The sequence below is a fragment of the Convolutriloba macropyga genome, chromosome 6, assembly GCF_964194025.1.
Source record: "Convolutriloba macropyga chromosome 6, txConMacr16.3, whole genome shotgun sequence".
Lineage (NCBI taxonomy): Eukaryota > Metazoa > Xenacoelomorpha > Acoela > Convolutidae > Convolutriloba > Convolutriloba macropyga.
Genome location: NC_134473.1, coordinates 54,919,771 through 54,941,791, shown reverse-complemented (window position 1 = coordinate 54,941,791; position 22,021 = coordinate 54,919,771). Strand labels below are relative to the sequence as shown.

General features: G+C 33.8%; 3 protein-coding genes across 4 annotated transcripts in view; 1 reads left to right on the top strand and 2 right to left on the bottom strand.

The window, feature by feature from the left end:
* The window catches only part of LOC142341773 (uncharacterized), a 42,323-nt gene extending 36,010 nt beyond the window's left edge, over window positions 1-6,313 (top strand). Inside the window, exon 5 of the mRNA XM_075392992.1 lies at window positions 5,250-6,313. Within this exon, the coding sequence (XP_075249107.1) occupies window positions 5,250-6,218 (969 nt within the window). The 3' untranslated portion in view covers window positions 6,219-6,313. The remainder of the gene's footprint in view (window positions 1-5,249) is intronic.
* The window catches only part of LOC142341776 (uncharacterized), a 645,707-nt gene that overhangs the window by 444,600 nt on the left and 179,086 nt on the right, over window positions 1-22,021 (bottom strand). The window lies entirely within an intron of this gene.
* Window positions 9,906-22,021, bottom strand: part of LOC142341057 (uncharacterized) — a 92,999-nt gene continuing 80,883 nt past the window's right edge. The window contains exon 2 of the mRNA XM_075391899.1: window positions 9,906-10,422. Coding sequence (XP_075248014.1) covers window positions 10,093-10,422 — 330 coding nt within the window. The 3' untranslated portion in view covers window positions 9,906-10,092. The remainder of the gene's footprint in view (window positions 10,423-22,021) is intronic.

Below are 22,021 nucleotides of genomic sequence, written 5' to 3'. Positions count from 1 at the left end.
AAAGAAGCATTCGAAGTGTTCAATCAGTTTCAACCTATTCTCATCAAACTTGGATTTGAATGAAATTAATACGCACCAAGGATGCATCACAGAAGCAATCCCAGAAGACTTGAAGTCGATCAGTGCCCTATATGTAGGAATTTTTGGCGTTTGGTCTTCAATAGACTGGACATTAGTCTTCAGATGTACAGAGGTGCCAACAAAGAGGATTATTTGCCTCATTAAGTGTTCAAATGAGAGGAGATCTGAAAAGTATCTGGATTCTATTAAGTTAGCAGTATTTCGGAATTAAAAGGACAATTTCCAATCGTAGTTGAAAGCATCATGAATAGAATAATTTTGAACAAAGTGATGGACCAACCTGAACGTTGTATCCGCTGATGTTTTTGAAGACATTATGTGTAGACTCGGGACATCGATGAGACATGCTTGCAAGGACAGGTCATGGCTATGAGAATGAAAAAAACAGAGCCAAGGAACTTGAGATAAGGATATATAATTGAGGTTTTGGCCCAACTGCAGCGAACACAAAGCTCCCGTACTTAAACGAAAAGTATACGGACAGTCAATTGGCTGGGATACTGGGTACAAATTGTTTGAAAGTGGCAACATGTCAGCTGCTGTTTTAGCCACCCAGCGGTTATTGACGCCTGAGGAATCAATATTTAGGATCTCAGGAGAAACGAGTAGCTCACTGGGCCGGTCGTGTTAAGACGATCAGAAAGTGAATGGTCAGATCAAGTGAACTTCAACAGGCTAGTGGATACAATGACATACGTACGGCGAGACTCGAGGGAACTCAAACGGGTAACACTTATAGTAAGCAAAAAAGAAACAAGTCCAAAGGCAATCCTCAATTTACTACTTGAAAAAGATTGCTGGAAAAAGGAAATCACTCAAAGTCATCAGGAGAAAGGAGTGGCTCACTGGGCCGGTCTTGTTAAGACGATCAGAAAGTGAATGGTCAGATCAAGTGAACTTCAACAGGCTAGTGGATACAATGACATACGTACGGCGAGACTCGAGGGAACTCAAACGGGTAACACTTATAGTAAGCATAGAAGAAACAAGTCCAAAGGCAATGCTCAATTTACTACTTGAAAAAGATTGCTGGAAAAATGAAATCACTCAGTCATAAAGGAGATTCCAGAAAGCTGCAAAGTCCAACAGTACGCACCCTTTCTCAATGATGAGGGACTTATTGACGCTAAAGAAAGAATAGGCAAATGTCTAGTGGCCGTCTCTATAATATTGGAAACATCTTGAAGTTAATTTACTCTTGCGAAATGAAAGCGAACAAGCAACATGAAGGAACTGAGCATGTCGTGAACATTTTTCATCTAAACGTATGGATCCTGGGCAAGCGAAACTCCTTTATATCAATGAAGAAGGGTGTTACCTGCAGCAAAGGCGGACTAAAAAGATGACAACCAGTTGCGGCAAATTTGCCCGAAAATCAAGTGAACTTCAACAGGCTAGTGGATACAATGACATACGTACGGCGAGACTCGAGGGAACTCAAACGGGTAACACTTATAGTAAGCAAAAAAGAAACAAGTCCAAAGGCAATCCTCAATTTTCTACTTGAAAAAGATTGCTGGAAAAAGGAAATCACTCAAAGTCATCAGGAGAAACGAGTGGCTCACTGGGCCGGTCTTGTTAAGACGATCAGAAAGTGAATGGTCAGATCAAGTGAACTTCAACAGGCTAGTGGATACAATGACATACGTACGGCGAGACTCGAGGGAACTCAAACGGGTAACACTTATAGTAAGCATAGAAGAAACAAGTCCAAAGGCAATGCTCAATTTACTACTTGAAAAAGATTGCTGGAAAAATGAAATCACTCAGTCATAAAGGAGATTCCAGAAAGCTGCAAAGTCCAACAGTACGCACCCTTTCTCAATGATGAGGGACTTATTGACGCTAAAGAAAGAATAGGCAAATGTCTAGTGGCCGTCTCTATAATATTGGAAACATCTTGAAGTTAATTTACTCTTGCGAAATGAAAGCGAACAAGCAACATGAAGGAACTGAGCATGTCGTGAACATTTTTCATCTAAACGTATGGATCCTGGGCAAGCGAAACTCCTTTATATCAATGAAGAAGGGTGTTACCTGCAGCAAAGGCGGACTAAAAAGATGACAACCAGTTGCGGCAAATTTGCCCGAAAATCAAGTGAACTTAAACAGGCTAGTGGATACAATGACATACGTACGGCGAGACTCGAGGGAACTCAAACGGGTAACACTTATAGTAAGCAAAAAAGAAACAAGTCCAAAGGCAATCCTCAATTTACTACTTGAAAAAGATTGCTGGAAAAAGGAAATCACTCAAAGTCATCAGGAGAAACGAGTGGCTCACTGGGCCGGTCTTGTTAAGACGATCAGAAAGTGAATGGTCAGATCAAGTGAACTTCAACAGGCTAGTGGATACAATGACATACGTACGGCGAGACTCGAGGGAACTCAAACGGGTAACACTTATAGTAAGCATAGAAGAAACAAGTCCAAAGGCAATGCTCAATTTACTACTTGAAAAAGATTGCTGGAAAAATGAAATCACTCAGTCATAAAGGAGATTCCAGAAAGCTGCAAAGTCCAACAGTACGCACCCTTTCTCAATGATGAGGGACTTATTGACGCTAAAGAAAGAATAGGCAAATGTCTAGTGGCCGTCTCTATAATATTGGAAACATCTTGAAGTTAATTTACTCTTGCGAAATGAAAGCGAACAAGCAACATGAAGGAACTGAGCATGTCGTGAACATTTTTCATCTAAACGTATGGATCCTGGGCAAGCGAAACTCCTTTATATCAATGAAGAAGGGTGTTACCTGCAGCAAAGGCGGACTAAAAAGATGACAACCAGTTGCGGCAAATTTGCCCGAAAATCGGTTACTTCAACGGCCTTTACAACTGTTGGAGTGGACTATAGTGGCTTTTTCACTAAAACATTTTGCGAATGAACGAAATGTGATGGTTTCTGTTTACCTGTCTAACATTTGTGGTCTGGGAGTCGTACATATAGACCCAATAACCCCGTCAGACAAAATAGTTGTCAATGCATTTATGCAATATGTTGCCCAAAGGCAAACCAATGATCAGCGAAAGTGGAACTAACTTTGTTGGAGCTGAACGAGCGATTGCAAAACGTGTAGCGGCGTGAAACACAGCAGTGATAAAAAATATCAGATTTAGAAGGGCGGTTAAGTGGAGTGTTAACGCACCTGCCACACCTTTTGTTGGAGGAGTATGAGAACGGTTGGTGAGAAATTGCAAGAAAGCAATATATGGAGTTTTGGGGAACAGATCAGTGACTGACCAAGATGATTTTCTGCCAACTACGTGTTGCGTATTTGCAAACAATGAACACCAGAAAACTGTCTGTTCAGACCTTGACGACTTAGAAGCATTGGCTCCCAATCATTGCTTGGCAACAAGAATATTCGTTTGCACTATATACCATTCGCAGAAGAATTTGTCAATCATTAAACGCTTTTTCGACGAACTCAATTGCTTTTGCAAATATATAGGTTAGATTTCTTACAGAGTAAAAATAATCGGTGAGAATAATCGCCACTTCTGAATAATCGTTAAAATGGCGAACTGAAAACTTCCAGTGCGATCTCATTTGGTTGGTAGAAAACAGGGATAGGAGAAGCGGTTGGTAGAAAACAGGCAGTTATAGTTTGGGCAGAGATGCGGAGACGATGGAAGGGCCTTAGTCTGACGGCGAGGTTCGAAAAGCAAAGTTCGAGCGAATGACTGGATTACAAAAACCAGCAGTGAAGCTCACAAATGGGGCTAATGTTTTCCCGATGGAAAACAGCTCGATCGTTGTTGGAGCCGAGCTGACTAGATAAGCTAAATGATTCAAGGGCAAGTTATAAGTTGTAGAGTTAGAATATCATATACAAATTTAATGCTGGCAGTATGAATAGAGCAGATAAACTAAAGCTTTTAAATATTCATTCTTGGGTCATATTAAACTGACATAAAATGTGCATCGAAGCGTAATTTTTCGAGCGCTAAATTGCTCTTTACTGTGTGTTGTTTCTGTAATTTAACTTTGTGATTAGTGATTTTACAAATTACCGTTACCTTGGATTTTTTGAGGAGGCAATTAACTTTGAATTTCCTAAGTTCGACTGGCTATACCTTAGCTGGATACGGTTTCAGCATTGGTGTAAATTGGAAAATCAATTTTTCTTTTGTTATCTGCAACTACTATCTGTAGTGGATTGATTTTGTTTTTCCACCCTCAATCTGTAATAGGTTGAATCTTTTCATGATTAAAGCCCAAATATTGGGCAATAATTTTTCGTTACAAAGATTTCTAAATGCGTACGGTTTAAGTTTTTAAACAAAAACTAAAGGGAATATTGATTATTTCAACTTGTTCTTCTTTATTCCGAGCCAAGCAAATTTTTGAACAGCAAAGCTGAACAATTATTTATTGGATTTAAATGAGGATAGTAATGCAACGGTATTCGCAGTGTAGCTGATAATATAGTTCACAAAAGTTAACTGTAGAAAACATATCTGGACAGATTTGTAACCGCTGTTTGGATGTGGGCGGTGTAAAATTTTCCTTGTTTTTGATAGGACAGCAGCCGTTTCAAGTATCAATTCAAACAAATTTAGCAAAATTGGCAAAAATTTGGTCCAAAATACGGAAAATGAGAAAAAAAACAACGGAAAGTTTTAAACCAAGATCCAAAAAAGTGGATTGAAAATTCATGCTTAGATTTTTGCACCAACTGCTTTGGGAGTGTAAAGAATTTTCTAGCTGAACCGATTCAGTCTTTTACATTTTGATTAAACAATATTACTAAATTTTTTTTACTTTTATTTTTTAACTGTTCTGCTGATTATATCCGGCTTTTGAATTTGAACATATTCACAACATAAACTTTTGAAGGTTCATGCGAAAATTTCTTTCTGCAAAAGCTTCGTTGGGTGTCGAAAATTGCCTAGCTTATCTGCTTCAGTTTTTCGGTTTTCGATGAACCGCATTTTATGAAATGATTGATTATAAAGTTCAGAAAATCAAGATGATTTTAATATTTTAAAGTTTGTCCTCATTTCTTATCAATCTTTTCGGTCTTGAAAATCGAAACTCATTCGATACGATAGTTCCCCTAGAGTTCGGTACCAAAAAATTAAATGACTAGCAAATATATTTGCTTTTTTTGGTAAAGCGGCGTATGTCAACTTAAGATAAATGTTTTGGGTTTTTGTTCCAGGACCACGGGAAAATGTTTCGAAACATGGACTTGATGGGATTGTACTGCGAGCGAGTGACTCCTTTACGTGCCTTTGTTGAGGAAACAGAAATGGGTGGTAGTTTTCCACTGGATCACGAGAATTGTGGTACATATAAAAGTACCACTGTAATTGGGAACAAGATCTTGTCACTACTCCAAAATCAAAAGTCCAGGAGCCCGCAACATGTTTTAGAACTTGCCAAAGTAATTTGTGGAAAAGTGCACGATGGGTTCAAACGGTGCGAGGATACAGAGACATTATTTGAACTTCTAATTGCGCATATCAATCATGAAAAACATCACAAGAAAGCATTTAAGTTGCTGAAAGTTTTCGAAGATCGCTTTTGTTTCGGTTTGCCGTGTGCTGAGAATGTTCGTTACGAAAAAGCGCGGTACCTGCTCAATAATCGTATCTTTGATAAAGAATTAATTCAGAGCTTGAATGCGCCTTATAGAAATTTCAGAATTAACCCGTGCTACCTCAACGACGAAAAATATTTTATGGAGCGCAAAATGTGGACAACCAAATTGCATTCTATAGTTGGAACGTTGCTTTATAAAGCCGTTTTAAATCAGAGGCAAGTGAAATCTCTGTCATGGAATGGGAATGGTTTTGCGAATGGCGATTTTGGTGGATCGCAAAATTTGTCCGACATGTCCTCCGACCTCTTTGACGTTGAGTTGGCGACACAGATGTTTGCCAAGTTTTTCTCGGAAGTTAAGAAAGATCCTTTGACCTTATCAGACCTCGGTTGCTGTACGGATTTACTAATATATTATGCGGATCTCAAATGTGCACAGGGATCAAAGCACGAGGCCGTTGATAAGATCAAAAGATTGATAGGAAAATTTCCAAATGAATTTTCTTCGATGTCTCAATTAGTGGAGGATATAGAAATGATGCAGATGATTGATGTACCAGACGAGCCAATGTGTTCTATTCCTTGAGTAAAACTGCCAATAGTAATGGTGATGTCTATGATAATGACTGATTTCATTGTTTTTTAAAGGTTCTTGTTTAATAATTTAACTTATTGAAGACATTTATGTAGCTCACATAGGCTATACCTCACATTTTCTCCGACGGAATTGGTTTTTGTCGAAAAAATGAGTAAAGATAATCCTCTTAAAAGCAGTACCAGACTTTTAGGGTGACAATGCAGTTGGAGGATTGATATTTTACTTTACATTGAAATCGTCATTTAAATGCCCTTAGCTTGGACTTCGTGATTCTTGCTTGTTAAAATACTGTCATTAAAGAATTTAAATCAGTTTTACTTAAGTGGTGGAAGAATGCGCCTAATTGGTTTCATTTTCCCACTTATATCTTGTAAAATGTAAAATTATCTCCGATAAAATTATTTGAGCCTCCCAATATAGCCAACCGACCTATGAAAAGCCCCCAATCTTCGAGCCGTTTTTAATTAATCTCTATATTTCTTAAATAGGCAAAAAATCAAAAACCTGAAAAAAATTTTGGCAAACTAAAATTTGCAGCTGCGATTTGCTGTAATATTTAAGGCTGATAGCAATCACGGAGGTATAAATTGTGGACATTTTTAACGTTGTCCTGTATCCAATACTACAAAAGGCCAGTCCTTTTTTCCGCTCAGTAGTATTTAAAATTTTGCTCCGCGGTCATTTTGAAACGTCGAAGAAAACCGACGTGTAAATGCTCTAGTAGGAAAACAGAACAATGCAGTAGAAGTTGGGTCGTTTACTGCCGCCATGTTTCTATTCCATGATTAAATGGGTCCATTGGGAAGAATTTTGTCATCCGATCTTGTACGTTTCGTCTAATAAAGTTGTAAAAAGATTCTCATTATTTCGGAAAACTAAAATTTGTCATTTCATGCCACCGATTAGTTCGAATTAGGTTCTATTGTAGTCAGCTGACTCGACCGTTCCAAAATTATCGAAATAATTACTACAAAACCAAGAACACGATAAAAAAACGACAAAAAACAACACGGATGCTCGGTAGTGTGCATTCTAACAATGTTACGACCCTGCTCATCAACACTGATTTGATTGTCTACAAAATCAGAGAAAGGAAATATCCTAAAAATCACCGTATGAAAACAATAGGTGTATGAGTGAATAAATTGTCATGAATTCAAATTTTTAATTGAGAGAACTAGTTCCATATGAGAGGACCGTTGACACCTGCCAATAAAAAGACTGTGAGGCAAAACAAAAAGAAAATTAATTACGGACAAAACAAACCATCTTTAAGAAAATTTGATACAAAAGATTTAAAGAATAAAATAATATTATCAATAATATTAATAATAATAATAATGCCTAAACTAAACAAATAAACCTGTGCTTGAACAAAAGGCGTTTAATACAATGGGAGTTAGGTTCAACTAGACTAGGTAACAAGTGGACAAAGCAATGATGGAAAATTGGTTGAGTTCCTTGAAAACAAAGCCTTTTTTGTGAATACTCATTAAAAACTCAGTTATCAGTAGAGATTAGTGTTCATTTCACAAGAAAGTGTTTGGGAGCTGTCATGAATGAGAATGATTTATAATTTGACAAAAATTCCAAAATTAAATTGTTTAATAAAACAGAAAACTTTAAGGACATGGAACCATCAACTGTCAACTGAAGGAGTTAAGAAAGTCCTACTCTACCTCTAATGGAACTAAACTATATTTTAATGAGAACTCTGAATGAGAATCTTTGTCAGTAACAATCACATAAAAAACACTTAAAGCATGAAATCGCTAATAATTTAACTTTCTCTTTACACAAAAGAAATGACGTGTCAACAAAAGAAACGAGTTACAGGTTGACAGACAAAATGCTAAGAAAGTAGCAAGATTCAAAAACTCACTAATTTAATTTTCAAACGAAAGTCGTATGGGCCCTCAGAAAAAAATCTTGATATAGATTAATTTTTGTTTCACTAAAAAGAAGCAAATATTAATAAGACCAAGCTGAAAGTGAAGATGGCAAAGACTAAAAACTCAATGCTGTTTTTGAAACGAATTAAATTCAAAAACAAGAGCCATTATGGATTGAAAATAATGGATAGTTTCACAACTGACTCTTTAAATAGTTAACTAGTCTTTTGAAAAATGAGACTTAGCCATGCGGTTATAAAAATGGACAAAATCCAGCAAAACTCAAATTTTGAACGATCATGTAAAAATCTCTGATGAGACCACAACGCGCTTTGCCGTTGCTGTGGCTGGCAAGAAAAGAAATTGTTCAAAATGATTGAGTTAAAGAAAATTTGGCCGAAAAAGATCCTAACATATTAAAATTAGGCGGTGATTTTTTAAAATTTATGTCCATCTTAATTAGCGAAAGGTCGGCAAATGCTTAGTTCCAGAATAATTTCTTAGTTTGAGAGCTGGAGGTTCAAATAGTCCTCATTTGATTAAACAAAGATGTCTTTTAGCAGTTTTTATGTCTATACTACATCTGAAGACGGTTAAAGTAGGCTAAAGAAGCATTTTTAGTGCCATTTTTCATGAAAAATTGAAACTGAAGTTTTCAAAAGTTAGCAAATATTTTAACGGAAGCAGACGTTTCAAAACAAATCAGCAACTAATTTTTTAACCTTTAAACGTAAAACCATTAACGCTAATCCAACAATTTGTTCGTAATTGTAGCAAAATTGATCCAGTTTTGAACGAAACAATGGAAGTGAGGCTGATGATCTCAGAAATTTTAAACGTCGGTAGCTCATCGGAAAACGCAAAATTAAAAAAATCGTATTAAATTGGTATTCTACGCTGCGCAAGTTTTCTAATTGTACCACTCAGAACTCAGTACGATGAATATATTGATCAACAAAACTGGAAGAAAAACCCAGTTGAGCGTACAGTCCCTTACCGCCGCTAAAGTGTGGTCAGAAAGAAAAAATGGGGTCGGAATATAGTGGATCGTCTGGATTTAAAAGATGATAAGTGGCTATCAGTTTCAAGCACAGCGTTTTCTGTCAATTGCACATTAGTAATCTTATACTAAAACTCTTGTTTATTCCTAAAACTTTTGATTAGTTGAAGGATCTAGCAGAATATTATAACATTTTTGCATTCTTCTAGAAATTTTACTTTTTTGTCAAAGAAGAATACTGAAGAAATATCTTGATCTATAATTAGCAGTTCAATTTAAGATACAATTAAAAAATTTTTAGTCGAAATGCTAAAACTGTATGAAAAAAATCTGTGAATTGTGTTCAAGACGATTGATAAATTCAGTCTTTGTGTAATTTAATTTTAGGTTACTTATTTGTCCGATGACAAACATGGCAAAACTGCTCTAAATATATCTGCAGTTGCTGTAGAAATAACTGATTGAAGCACGCACTAAAGGCCTAAAATACCAAAAAACAGGTCTTGAAAGCCGCAGAAATTTTAGCAACCTTTACTCCTTTTACAAAATTGCGTTTATTGAGAACACTTCAATCGACTGATTTATTAATTTTCCAGAATCATGTAATCGAAAAGTTCACAATTTCGCATAATTTTTTAGGAATTACGTTACCGCAAGTAAGAAACGGAAAATCAATAATTTATATTTGTTCAACTGTATAATACTTTTTATGGTATGTTGCCTTTAGTGACCACTCGCATGTGATGATCAAGTTTTCTAAACTGATTTGTATTAAAAATTGAGAAAGGGAAGTTAACAGGTAGAATTTCACTGTTCATTTTCAATTCAAACTTTTCAATTAAAAACACTTTAATTTATACTTTTAATATTGCTTTCATTGAGTAGATACTGTTTGCAGATTGAGTGGAAATTCAAATCTGTTTCTATTTTTTTTAGTTCACAGTAAAATTCTGGTCCTTTTGCTCTTCTGTCAGTGGAATTCTTCATATAGGTCTTCTGGCTGCATAACGTTGGCTGCCAGTCTTCGCTGTAACCTCAGACCAGCTTCATAGTTGGGGTTGGTTGGGTCCCGGACAGCAGACAAGAAGGGGATCTTGAGTCGTTTGCTCACTGACGACATAGCACCGAAGTCATTCTGTTGGTTACGTAATCGTGACATCATCGGGATCTTGAGTCGCTTAGCTGCTGTGAGTCCGTAATCTCCACCATGTAGTTGCTGGTTACGTAATCGAGACATCATTGGTATTTTGAGCCTCTTGTCCATTTCTGATTCACTTTCAGCAGAGGGATAACTCACAACCTGAGGAAAAATAATTTATGTTATTTGCTCTAAGCGGTTATTGCTGTTTCAAAGCACGCAAAGTTGGGATTCAATTTTGGATCAATAATTATAAACAGCGTTGAACTAGATCCTAGTGGGTTCAGTGTATATTACTGATAACCAAACCCAATTTGCGTTCTGACTTTTACTTTCAGAGCATATCTTGGTGAAATTTGAAATCGTACTTACTCTTCGTAAAAAGTGTATCACAAGGCCAAAATTTTTCCACTTCAAAATCGCCATCATTGGTATTTTGAACTGGAAGGTTTTTGGCCTTGATGTTGGTCTAAATTATTATCAGTTGCCAGCACGATCTATTTGTATGATCTATTTGTATGATGGAACAACAAAAAATTTAAACTGATGCAAGACAAAAAAGCTTTTATGGTTGAAAAATTATTGTTTTTTAAGATGAAGAATTCAAGCTTATCTGGGCTTAGACCCACCGGGGGTTGTGGACAATGCTCAAGAATTAATGAAATCTACTTGCTATCTTTCGTAAGTAGAGTTCACATGAAATTTATTTGCCATTTTAGCTGGTCAATTCAAAAGGTAGTTTGTACGTACTTTTAAAAATTTGTGCAATTAAATTTCACAATGAAAGCTGAGGGATATTTGTGAAAAAAATCAAAATATGTGAAAATTAATCATCTTATTTTGAAGAACTCTGGTTACATAACAGCTGTAAATATCAAACGGCATGGATTTTAAATACGCTAGGCGTGAATTTCACTTACTTTAAAAGTGCGTCTTAATTAAAAAGCGCACGGAATGTAATTACTTTTAATCTTCTAAATGTACTTACGTTGAGAACGTGAAATCTAATGACAACTTTGTGTTAGTACATTTGTATTGTCTTTGTTGCGAATGCTTACGTTTGCTCATTTATACGTTTCGAAAATCGGCTTTTTGAGGTTTGCAACCTCAAATTAAAAACACATGTAATAAGATTGATTGTGGGATTAATTACGGATGATTCAAAATTGCGCCACAAATTTAGGGTCAAACGACTCCGGATGCAAAAATCGTTGATGCCATACTCTTAAAAGAATTGTCGTTAAAATCGCATATCAACGTGCGATTGGAAGACAGATGCAAATAGTAACCACAAAAACTGTCTGAAACAGGACTTCGCGATTTTATACAGAAATGCTTCCGGGCTCCTTCAACTGTGGCAAACTCTAGAGAGCCATAAGATATAACAATATAATTTTATGATTTTTCTTGCTGTTTTGCAATATCAGAAGCTTAATATGCCCCAAAGTTCTCTCAAATTTTTCTTGTTTCAAAACTTATTAATTATTTTAATCTTTTTAGTGACATTTTTTTGTAAAACGTTAACCCAAATTGAAGGTCTCAGATCTCTGTAGTGCCGGATTGAATTCCGCGTCAAAATATTTTATATACAATGTCAGATTCGCACTTAAATTAGCAAATGTTTCAAGCAAATTTATATGACTCTGGTTGAAGTAACTTTGGTTCGAACAAATTTTTGAAATCTTTTTTTTGTTGAAATCATTTAATATATGCCTGAAAGCGCCAATTAATGTTTAAAATGTAATATATTCAAACCACTTAGAGAAAAACAGAGCTAGAGGAATTAGAAAGAAAACATACTGTCTCTAAATATACTGCAAAATGCATTTACTTGTTTCATTTTTGTTGATAAATTGCATTTCATGTGAAATGTTTGGTGAGATTTAAGTAATTTATTTTGTAAGAAAAAATGATTTTCGAACTTACTGGCACTTAGTACTTTTTGTCAGCAAATGTGTCGTATCTGTCTACTCGCAATTGTTGTCAGTTATTTGTAAGTTAGTCATCTCTTTCCTTTGCTGTTTTTTTCGTTTCAGCAACTTTTTGATTCCATTATTTTAACGAATAGTGGAATTTTTTTACTGCATATAATTCAAAACTGTAGGTTTTCAAGATTAGGTCTCAAAATTTTATCAAAGGTCTGATGCCTGATCAAATGAACGAAAGATTTATTAATTCTTCTTCATAAAGTGAAATTTAGCCAATTGACATACTTTGGCAGGCAACTAAAATTGTGCCTTCATAAGAGTTAATTCTAAATAAAGATTTTTCGTTTTCACAAGATCGCGACGCCGTTTGAAGTGCGGCATGTAAATAATGATACGTTTTAGTATCTTTTCTAAATAATATGGATTTATTTTTCTTATACGCTTATTTTCTTTGAGAATAAAAACTTTATGCGTAGTATTTTGTCAAAGAAGGCTGTTGACCTTTCAAAAAATTTCAGAATTAAACTTCAAATTAAAGGCCGAAACTCTTCAGTTGCCTTTATCACTTGTGATTGAATTATGTTGGGAGGTGGAATGTTTTTAGGACGATTATGATTTCGTACTATTAAAATAAAGTTAAAACTAATTTCTTTTGTTTCGCTTGTTTTGTTGCAATGAAAAGGGTTTTCAACTACTTCCGTCAGGTTTTGAGATTATATTGTGTCGTTTTTTGCCGGCTTTTTTTTCCAAAATCGAGCAAAAGTCTAGACCCCTACACTTTTGATAGGGTAACGTCATGTTTGGAAACATGATCATCATTAGATAAAACATTTTTGTTTTTACTCTTTTGCATTTTGAACACAATTCCTCTATCTGTTTTGAAATCTAATGTGATTTTGAAAACGGTTTTAGCTGTTATTAAAAATCCAACAACCCATAGTTTGTACAATAACAGTTCTGCTAAGCGATTTATAGTCAAAATAAAATTTCGAAAGATTGAACCGCAACCGTCATAATTATAAACATTTAACTGAAGTTATGAATTTTTCTAGGGGAAATTTTATATTTTAATTTCCAAGAAAGCCGACAACAAAAGGCGGTTAAAAAATTAAAATTTGAAAAATTATTTTATCTCCAATTACAGGCAAAAGAATTTAAAAGTGTTTGAGTAATTGATTATACTGTAATGGTGGGAATCATCGCACTGGCTCGATTGTCCATCAAACTTCAAGTTATTTGGATTACAACTTGCAATAAAAAACGGCTCGTTGAGTCTGTGCTTAGAACTGAGGCTCCCAACATACCTGTCGAGTTTATTAAAAAATTTTATCACGCTCTTTATTAAAACAGCTATGCTGATTTTAAAGACCCGTGTATTTGTTTCTTTGACTTTTGCGTATACAAAACAAATAATTGTTTGAAGAAAGAACAATTATTTTGTGGACTGGAAAATTAGTGAGCAGCCTGGGAAAAATTACAAAATTGTGTGTTTTCTACAAAATTTTTGTGTAATAAATACTTTTTTAGAGAAATTCATTTTGACAGAATTTTTCCATCCCTTTAATCGTTTCGAAATGTGCCAAATAATTTTGTGAAATAAAATCTCGATTTGCAGATAACCTCAGCAAAACAAATCATGTCTACAACAGAGATCATTGCTACGAATTCAGAGTGGGGAAAAAGCTTTATTTGGAACGGTTGAGCACTAAAATATGAACAGCAGTTAAGTGATCGAACCACTTTAAAAATTCCACCCAATGTTTCAGCTTTCAGCTGCAACTTTTTACTCAAAACAACTACGAGCACTGTTCTTGGCCATATTAGATTAAGTTAATGATTTTCCGCATCGACACTAATAAAATCTCATATATATGCCATATCATAAGACCTCTAAATCTCAGATCAGAACATTTTTCGCTCATTTTGCTCACTTTGAATCACATCGAGATGTATTTCAGGCATCGAACCGGTGTGGAGGTTTCACCAAAAATTATGAAAAAAAGTACTGACAACCACAATCAGTCAAAGTATTACAAAAGGAATGAACTTTTATTGATTCAGAAATAATACTGATTTATTTTTGATACTGAAAATTTGTTCGCTTTTCAAGGCCAACTTTGTCACAAATATTAAACGTTTTTTAACATGCTATGTTAACAACAGCACGAATAACTGAAGAAATTGGAAACAACCGTTAAATAGGTTTGAATAATTAAATCACTTTTCAGAGCAGATTTGAGCGAGTCTGAAGTGGGAAAGCTGTTCATTGTCTAATTATTATTGCAACTCATCAAAAATTCGGGAATGTATAAGTCCTTAAAAAGACGTGAGTTTGAGTACCCCGTTCTCACTACATCCACGTCATAACAAACCAGAAGTAGCCTTTCTACGTAAGACCTTTACGGTTTTCTGGCGATCCAATATACGCTAATAAAAAGGTCGCGTTTCCAATTAAAATCTGACACTTTGTGATAAAAATTACCGGAGACAAAATTATGAGTATATGAGCAATTGAACTTTATGTTAAGAGTCATCATTTTTTTTTTACAGAAACGACATTTCAGTTATTAATCTAATGGAACTAACAGAATCTTATACATCTAATTGCAGTAAAATTATCGCAACTGTTGTGAATTTAGAGTAAAGGCACACAATTATGCGCACAAAAGATGTTTAAAAAACTCCATATATTATAGTTAAATCACCAGCAAATAAAAAGTTAACATTTAAGGCAAATTGCAAAATCGAACAGTACAGATACCTCAAAAATGGGTAAAAACAATAAATTTCCAAATATTTCTTATGAATGAAAAAAAGTTTCAAGATGAAATTCAGTGAACTGGTGCACAATTACTAGATGCAGATTATGATTTATATATGTCTTCGTGAGCTAATTACAGATAGTGGGGCTAAAACTATTCTTCTTAAAAATTGAACTATTTCAAAATTTTTGACAAACAAAAATACTGAGTGTTGTTTTTTTTGTCACTTAGCGTCATTTATTGCTCAAAATTATATATTGAACATATGGTAAATTTTTTTAAACCATTATCCAACGCTTCAATAAATCTTTTAGTTGCTCACAAATGTATGTGAAACTTTTGTGCGACACTAAGTATTGTTCTCGACGGAAAACTAAACGGGCAGAGCTGTCTTTGGTCCCCAACTTTGTAATCAAAATTTTAACTTCTTACGTTGAATTGTCCAATATTCACTGATCTCAGTTTGTTTATAGGTCCGTTGACGAATAATTTCTAATGAATTTTGGCTTGAGTTTCCTAGTTTATTGATAAAGATTACTTTTTGTGATATTTGTGGAAATAATTGACTGCGGGGTGCAAATATAGTGGAAATCAAAAGCTAAAAGCTGTTTTCCCCTGTCAGACATTTATTCGTGACATTTTGGTTATCGCCTCAAAAAAAAACCTAGTGGTCTGCTTTCTGCTTTTAATTTTTCAATTTTCTATCTGTTGAAATGATCTCATTTAGTTCAAGTACTTGCGCCAGCAAAAGCGTTTCAAATACTGAAAAACGTGGCAATCTGAATTCTAAGATTTAAAAGTTTTCTGAAGCGTGTCTAACATTTTAGAGTAGCTGTTGAAAGTCTGCGAAAATATATATATATATATATATATATATATATTTTTACTAAAAATCAAGATATTAAACACAACTTCATGCCCGGTTTATGACATTTTTTCTGATATTCTTTCTTTTATTTTAACAATCGCCAAAACTTTGTATTTTGTATTTAATTTTTTGTTTTCAGCCAAAAGTATGCGTTGATCCAAGTGATGCTTATATATTCATAATTTGAAAGATCAAATTGGTTGTTTTTCCTGCTAATTGTCTGAGTTGTTAAATGGTTATTGTTCCGACCCTCTTGAGGGGGGAGGAACTATATACTCAAATGGGTTTTTTTTTGTTCCGTGAATTTTCGCCGCTCGATATATTCATCGTAGAGAGTTGAGACTGGTATCATTAGAAAGCTCGTCCAGCGTAGAATATGAAAGTAAAAAGGTTTTTTTAATTTTCGTTTTCTACAGGGAGTTATCGAGGTTTAAACTTCTGAGAAAAGAAGAGTGAATTTTCCGGAATTTTTGCCTGAATTTTCGTCAATTTTGCTAAAATTTGTTATAATTTTTAAGAATAGTGTCGTTGATTTTATTTTTGAAGTCGAACAAGCATTGTTGATTGTTTTGATTTAACTTTTTTTGGTCAAAAAATCTGGATAAACATTTCAAAATTTAGCCTTTTTCATCAAAAACAGCACGAAATAAGCTACTTTAGTCCACTTTGATTAAATTTGCCGACAGTACACCACCAAACAACACTCATACAATCATTGTAGACTCAGGGGGGGGGGGGTATTTCTACTTCAGAGTCCGCTGAGAGTGCACTGTAGTTAAAACTTTGCCGTTTTTTGCTAACTTTACTCGCTGATTATCAAAAACGCAAAACTTATTTTGAGTTTTCAACTAACAAATTATCTATATCTACAACATTCGAAAAATCAGTTGTTCCTAACGGACAATAAGTATTTTTAGGGCTAGTTTTGGGCCATTCTTGGACTGTTCAAATCCAAAAAAAATCGGGTTGTAATCAGTCGGTCTTTTTTTTTTTTAAAAAAAGACTTTTTTTTAATAATAAAGAACAGAACATATCAAATCAAAGCTCAGGAGTGATAGGTCCAACCAATTCGCTTGCTAAGCAGCTCCAAGCTAATGCATTTAGTTTTTTAATTGAAAGTTTATGGTCGCTTCTTTTTTAAAAAAATAATTGACTTTTCAACAAATAATGGCTTAATTAACCTTTCCTCTATTTTTTTCTTAATTTGTTCAACTTCCAGCTTAGTGTCAGCAAAGGAAGACTGTTTCTTCTTTCTACTGATTTAACATTTATATTCGGTTGCAGTTTTAAGCCTGAAGTTATTGTTTTCTGGCTTTGATACTACAAGATTTCAGATTTTTGTTTGTTTTGATATTTGCCAGTTTTTCACGTTTTCTAATTTTGTCACACTATCACATTATTGACAGTTTTCATGTCACCTTATTAGCATTCAGAATAAGGCAAAATTGAAAATATTAAAATCCTGAAATATATACATCATCGTTTTAACGGCCTCGACGCCTCTTTCTTGAAGAAATCAATTGAATTTTTTAATTTTGTCTCTAACTGTCATTTATAAATTCTGTTCTTTTTATGTTTCTTTTTGTTACCTAATCTCGTTAAATAATTACAGGTCAAATATGACACTATGGGTGTCAAGGGAATAAAAGGGATTGGTGTCCCAAAATCTTTTTTTTAAAGAGTTTCTTATGACCTTACTGGCTTCGACACCGGTTTTTCACAAAAAAAAGTAAATTAATATGATTTTTGTCATATTTGACGTTTTTTTTGTAGATGAAAGAAATATTCTGGATAATTACAGGTCTCGAGGGCTTCCTTTTCATGAATAAATGACCCTATTTAAATAACTCTTTTTGTAATTAATGCCTTTCATGATATTGAATGTAATTTTGTTTCGAAAAAAAAATTAAAAGTATTACATACTTTAGCACTTCGCTTTTTTGTCTACTTGTTACCTAGTCTTACTAATCAATGGCCACGTACTACATTTTAGCTGTCTGAAGAAGGCGAAATCAAATATATTTTGAGTGCCAAAATTTGGCTTGACGGTTTTGACAGCGTTTTCTGGCAAGTTTCAATTGAAATTTTGTTTGTTCTTTGTTGTTCTTTTTAGCCGCTTTAAAAAATGAATAAGGACAGGTCCTAATGCCCTTCTATAGAAACAGTGGTAATCGTAAATTTGTGGTAATATTAATTGATTCCTAATGGTATTTATTACTTTGAAGTTAAATGTTTCAAAAAAATAAGTTAATTTTTTTACTTTACTGTTTTTGTTCTTTTTTGTATTATTGTTACCAAACCTTTTTATGGACTGGTCGCATATGTTTTCTGGTGATTTATAAGTTATTTTCGTTTAGTTTAAGGTTTATCTGACGGTATGTTGACTTTGTTATTAAGTTTAGTTTTTAAGAGGAACATAAATTTTTTGATGTAATTAATGTTTGTTGTTGTTGTTGTTTGATTTTGCTGTTCGTCTCGACTCGCTTTCTTAATATTGACATATTACAGCAATCTAATGCATCAATTTGTACTTCACTGAGTTATTTGCTTTGGAGGCTATCTTATCGTTCATACAGAATTTTTTGAAAAAGACTTGGGCTTTTTTGGGATTCGCAAAAAATAATTTTTTGGTTTTTCTATTTGTTCCTCATTTGGTAGACAATTATGCCAAAATTGTGGATGGGCGGGGTCGGAACCTTATGTGCCATCGCACATTACCGAGCCGCCTTGTTGACTATAATTTTTAATACGCTGTTGGTTTCAAGTCTAATTTGCTTTTTTAGTTTTTTTCCCAACAACTGTTTTCGAATGGCACCACTGACAAAAACTTGGAAAAGAATTTTCCTTTTCCTGACACCAAATTAGATTCCCTGAGAATCTGATAAGTTTTTTTTCATGTATGTTTCACGAATACTGCGAATGCAACTGCGTCTGTGATATCTATTGTGGATTTCGACAACATTGGAGTTCACAGGTCTTTAAAAAGAAAAACGTTTCCGATCTACAATTAGATGCATCTTTTGCAGGAAAAACGAAAACAGCAAAAGCTGAAATTTAATCTAGAGGATCATTCATAGGAAGCAACCTTACATCATTTTGGATTCGCTTCCACAATAGCAAAAACAAACAAGTACTTATTAGATGGTATTAAATGATTTTAAAGATCACATTTTTACATTTTTAACCTACATCGGAATTGGTTTTGGAATTGATACTGTGCTATGCTATTTTTGTTTAGCAATCAATTGCGAATTGTTTAGGCAAAACACAGAAGCCTAAGTGAATTCGATTAAAAAAATATGTTGAAAGTTGGCTAACAAGTGTTTTTATGAACGAGTCTAATTAATAATTCGAATACCCAATCAATAGTATTATTAATGAAGCAACTTCAAAACTGCAGTTTCCAATTGCAATCAAAAATAGGTTTGAAATAATTTGTCAGAAAGATGCGAACCTATACAAGTCTAACGATGAATGTTGGTGAATCGTTTGTCACTTGTAAGATATAATCGGTTTTGGAAAATATTATTCTGAAGGAATAAACTGAAAGAGCAGTGAATGTGGGCTTTACTATGAAAGTGTGTGATCAATCAACTCATGAAACAAACAAAACTTTATTGCTACACTACTCAAGCTTCTTTTTTGAGTAAGCATGTCAAAGTGACCAGAAAAAAGGGAGATCTAACATGTTTTAACTCTGAAAAGGGATATCTAAAATTTATCCGCAAAGGAATTACAAAAAATTACAGACAAAAGTGTTATATGGTTTAGAAATTTAAAGTCTGCCTCATATCTTACAGATATGAAACCCATGCTCTTTCTATTGTTAGCCTGCGCACTTAATTTCAACTAAAGTTATGATTTAGATGTAGAAATAAAGGATGTTGAACTGCAGCTTGGTGTATTTTTTTGGTGTGTTATGCGTTTAAAACTTTAAAACGAAGTGCTAAATCCTATTTCACTCATATTCAAAACAAGATTGCTAGTACCTTTTTGTCTTGGTTAGACTAGGGACTTTTATTTGGCGATCAGTGAATTGCTTCCTAAAATGAACATTTTTTATTTGAGGGTTTCCTTTTTCGTGTCTTGGGCTTGAAAATGAGTTATTGGTTTTTCTGATGTTCAAATTGTTACATTTTTTTATGACACAAATTGAGTTAATTCTTTGAGTTTATTTTCTCCGTTTATGGTTAAACTGTTTCAGCGAATCCACCAAGGTTCTATACGAGGTACAAAAACAAAGACAGTGTAGTTTTATTGTTCAGTAAGTCTGAGAGAGCAACATACTTTTCTTGATAACTAATAGATAGCACCATAAGCTTGTCCTCATTAATTATTGCTCCTAAACATTGTGAAGATTATCATTCATTTTGGCGTTACCGTAAAATTTATAAGGAATTCAGGACGTAATTTCAATTTCGTGGTTTGTTTGGAGAAAATTGCTTCTGACCATGTAAACTTCTTTTGAATTCCGAGTTTTGAGTTGTTGAAATAACAAGGAGGCTCGGTAATGTGCGTTCGCACATTAAGTTCCGACCCCGCTCATCTATATTTTTCACTTAATTGTCTACCAAATGAGGAAGATATATAAAAAATTAACATATCTACATATTGTTCAACTAATTACTAAAAGAATAAAACAGTCTAACTTAGAAGGCCTATGAGACCTGTGGCTACCATAATATGACTAACATAAAAGACGGCGATAAAAATCAAATAGTTACAAATATTAATTACGACAAAAATTCCTTTCCCATTTTTTGAAAACAATTAAAAACCAAATCAAAATGGCATCAGATAAAAACTATGCTAAGAAGATTGATCGATACTTTATTAGAACAAAATATGGGACTTTTCCTCATTGCGAAGTCGACAAGAAATGAGCAAAAGGGCAAAATTTATTAAAACATTGCTTTTTTAAAACGAATTAACTTCGAACTGATTGGAAATATTATGCTTCAAATGAAATCATTGAGTGAGCCTTTTATACTTCCATTGAGAGCTACTGAGACCTTTCATTATCCAGGATATGTCATACGACAACAAAAAAAAAGACAAATACAGTCAAAAAGGGAAAGTTTGCGCGAAAAAATATGCACGAAAACGATGTCCCAACCAATTAAAAATTAAGCTGATCACTAAATAAAAACATTAAAAACTTTCGTTTGCGTTTTTTGCGAGTGACAAAATTTGTAAATCAAATGACGCTCATTTTTGTGATACTGTGAAAAGAAAACAAAAAACCTACAACAAAGGGGCGAATATGCAAAAATTACTATTATTTTATGAAAAATGGTTGAACCAAGAACAAAGACCATTTGAGTAAAACAAAGAAATTATGAAGACCAAATTGCATTTCAATACATAAGTGATGTGACTTGTCTATAGAGATGCCAGGCTACATTTTAACAGAATTAAATTAGCAAATCTCAAAAATCTATCTCAAGTCTTTTTTAAAAATCAAATATTTTCAGAATTCATAGCCAACAAAAGCTTTCGACTAAAAGAGTACACAGTTTGTAGACCACTTGGAAAACTAATTGTTCGTCTTATTAGTAAGACAAAATCATAAGAATGCAAAATAACATTAAATTCAAGCAGAACTAATAAGTTTCAGAAACAACTCTACGAAACCGCGGTTTTGAAGCCATCAAATTTATAAAATTTTAACAACGAGAATAGAAAACCTTTATTTGCCTCTCTTTTGATCATCATAACGTCTTTTTGTAAAACGACTATCGCAAAATGACAGCAAAAAGAACCGCAAAACTGAAAAGTATTTAAACTTATAAAAATTCTTCTGAAACAAATTGTCTTAGCACAGAAGACATCATTTAAAACGTTTAAACAAAAATTAAAGAAAAATTATTTTTCTAGTTCAACAAAACATTAGAAAGAGCTCTAAAGATTGAGGCTAAGTTACGAAAATGATACAACATTGTAAAATACGAAAAAAACGCAAACCAGAACAAAAATGCATAAGTTGAAGAAAATGTTCTCATTTTTTTAGCAATTAAATTGGAAAGTAAAAAAGCCATTAGCTATTCACTGATATCACTTATTAAGTTCATTAATTTATCCATAGTTGGCAACTGAGACCTTAAATTAGCCAATATTTGGCATATCTCAAAGATTAACAACAAATGAAGGTCAAAAATAAAAAACTATCAAATTCTGAAAGGAACGGTCTCGCAGCCCTTAAA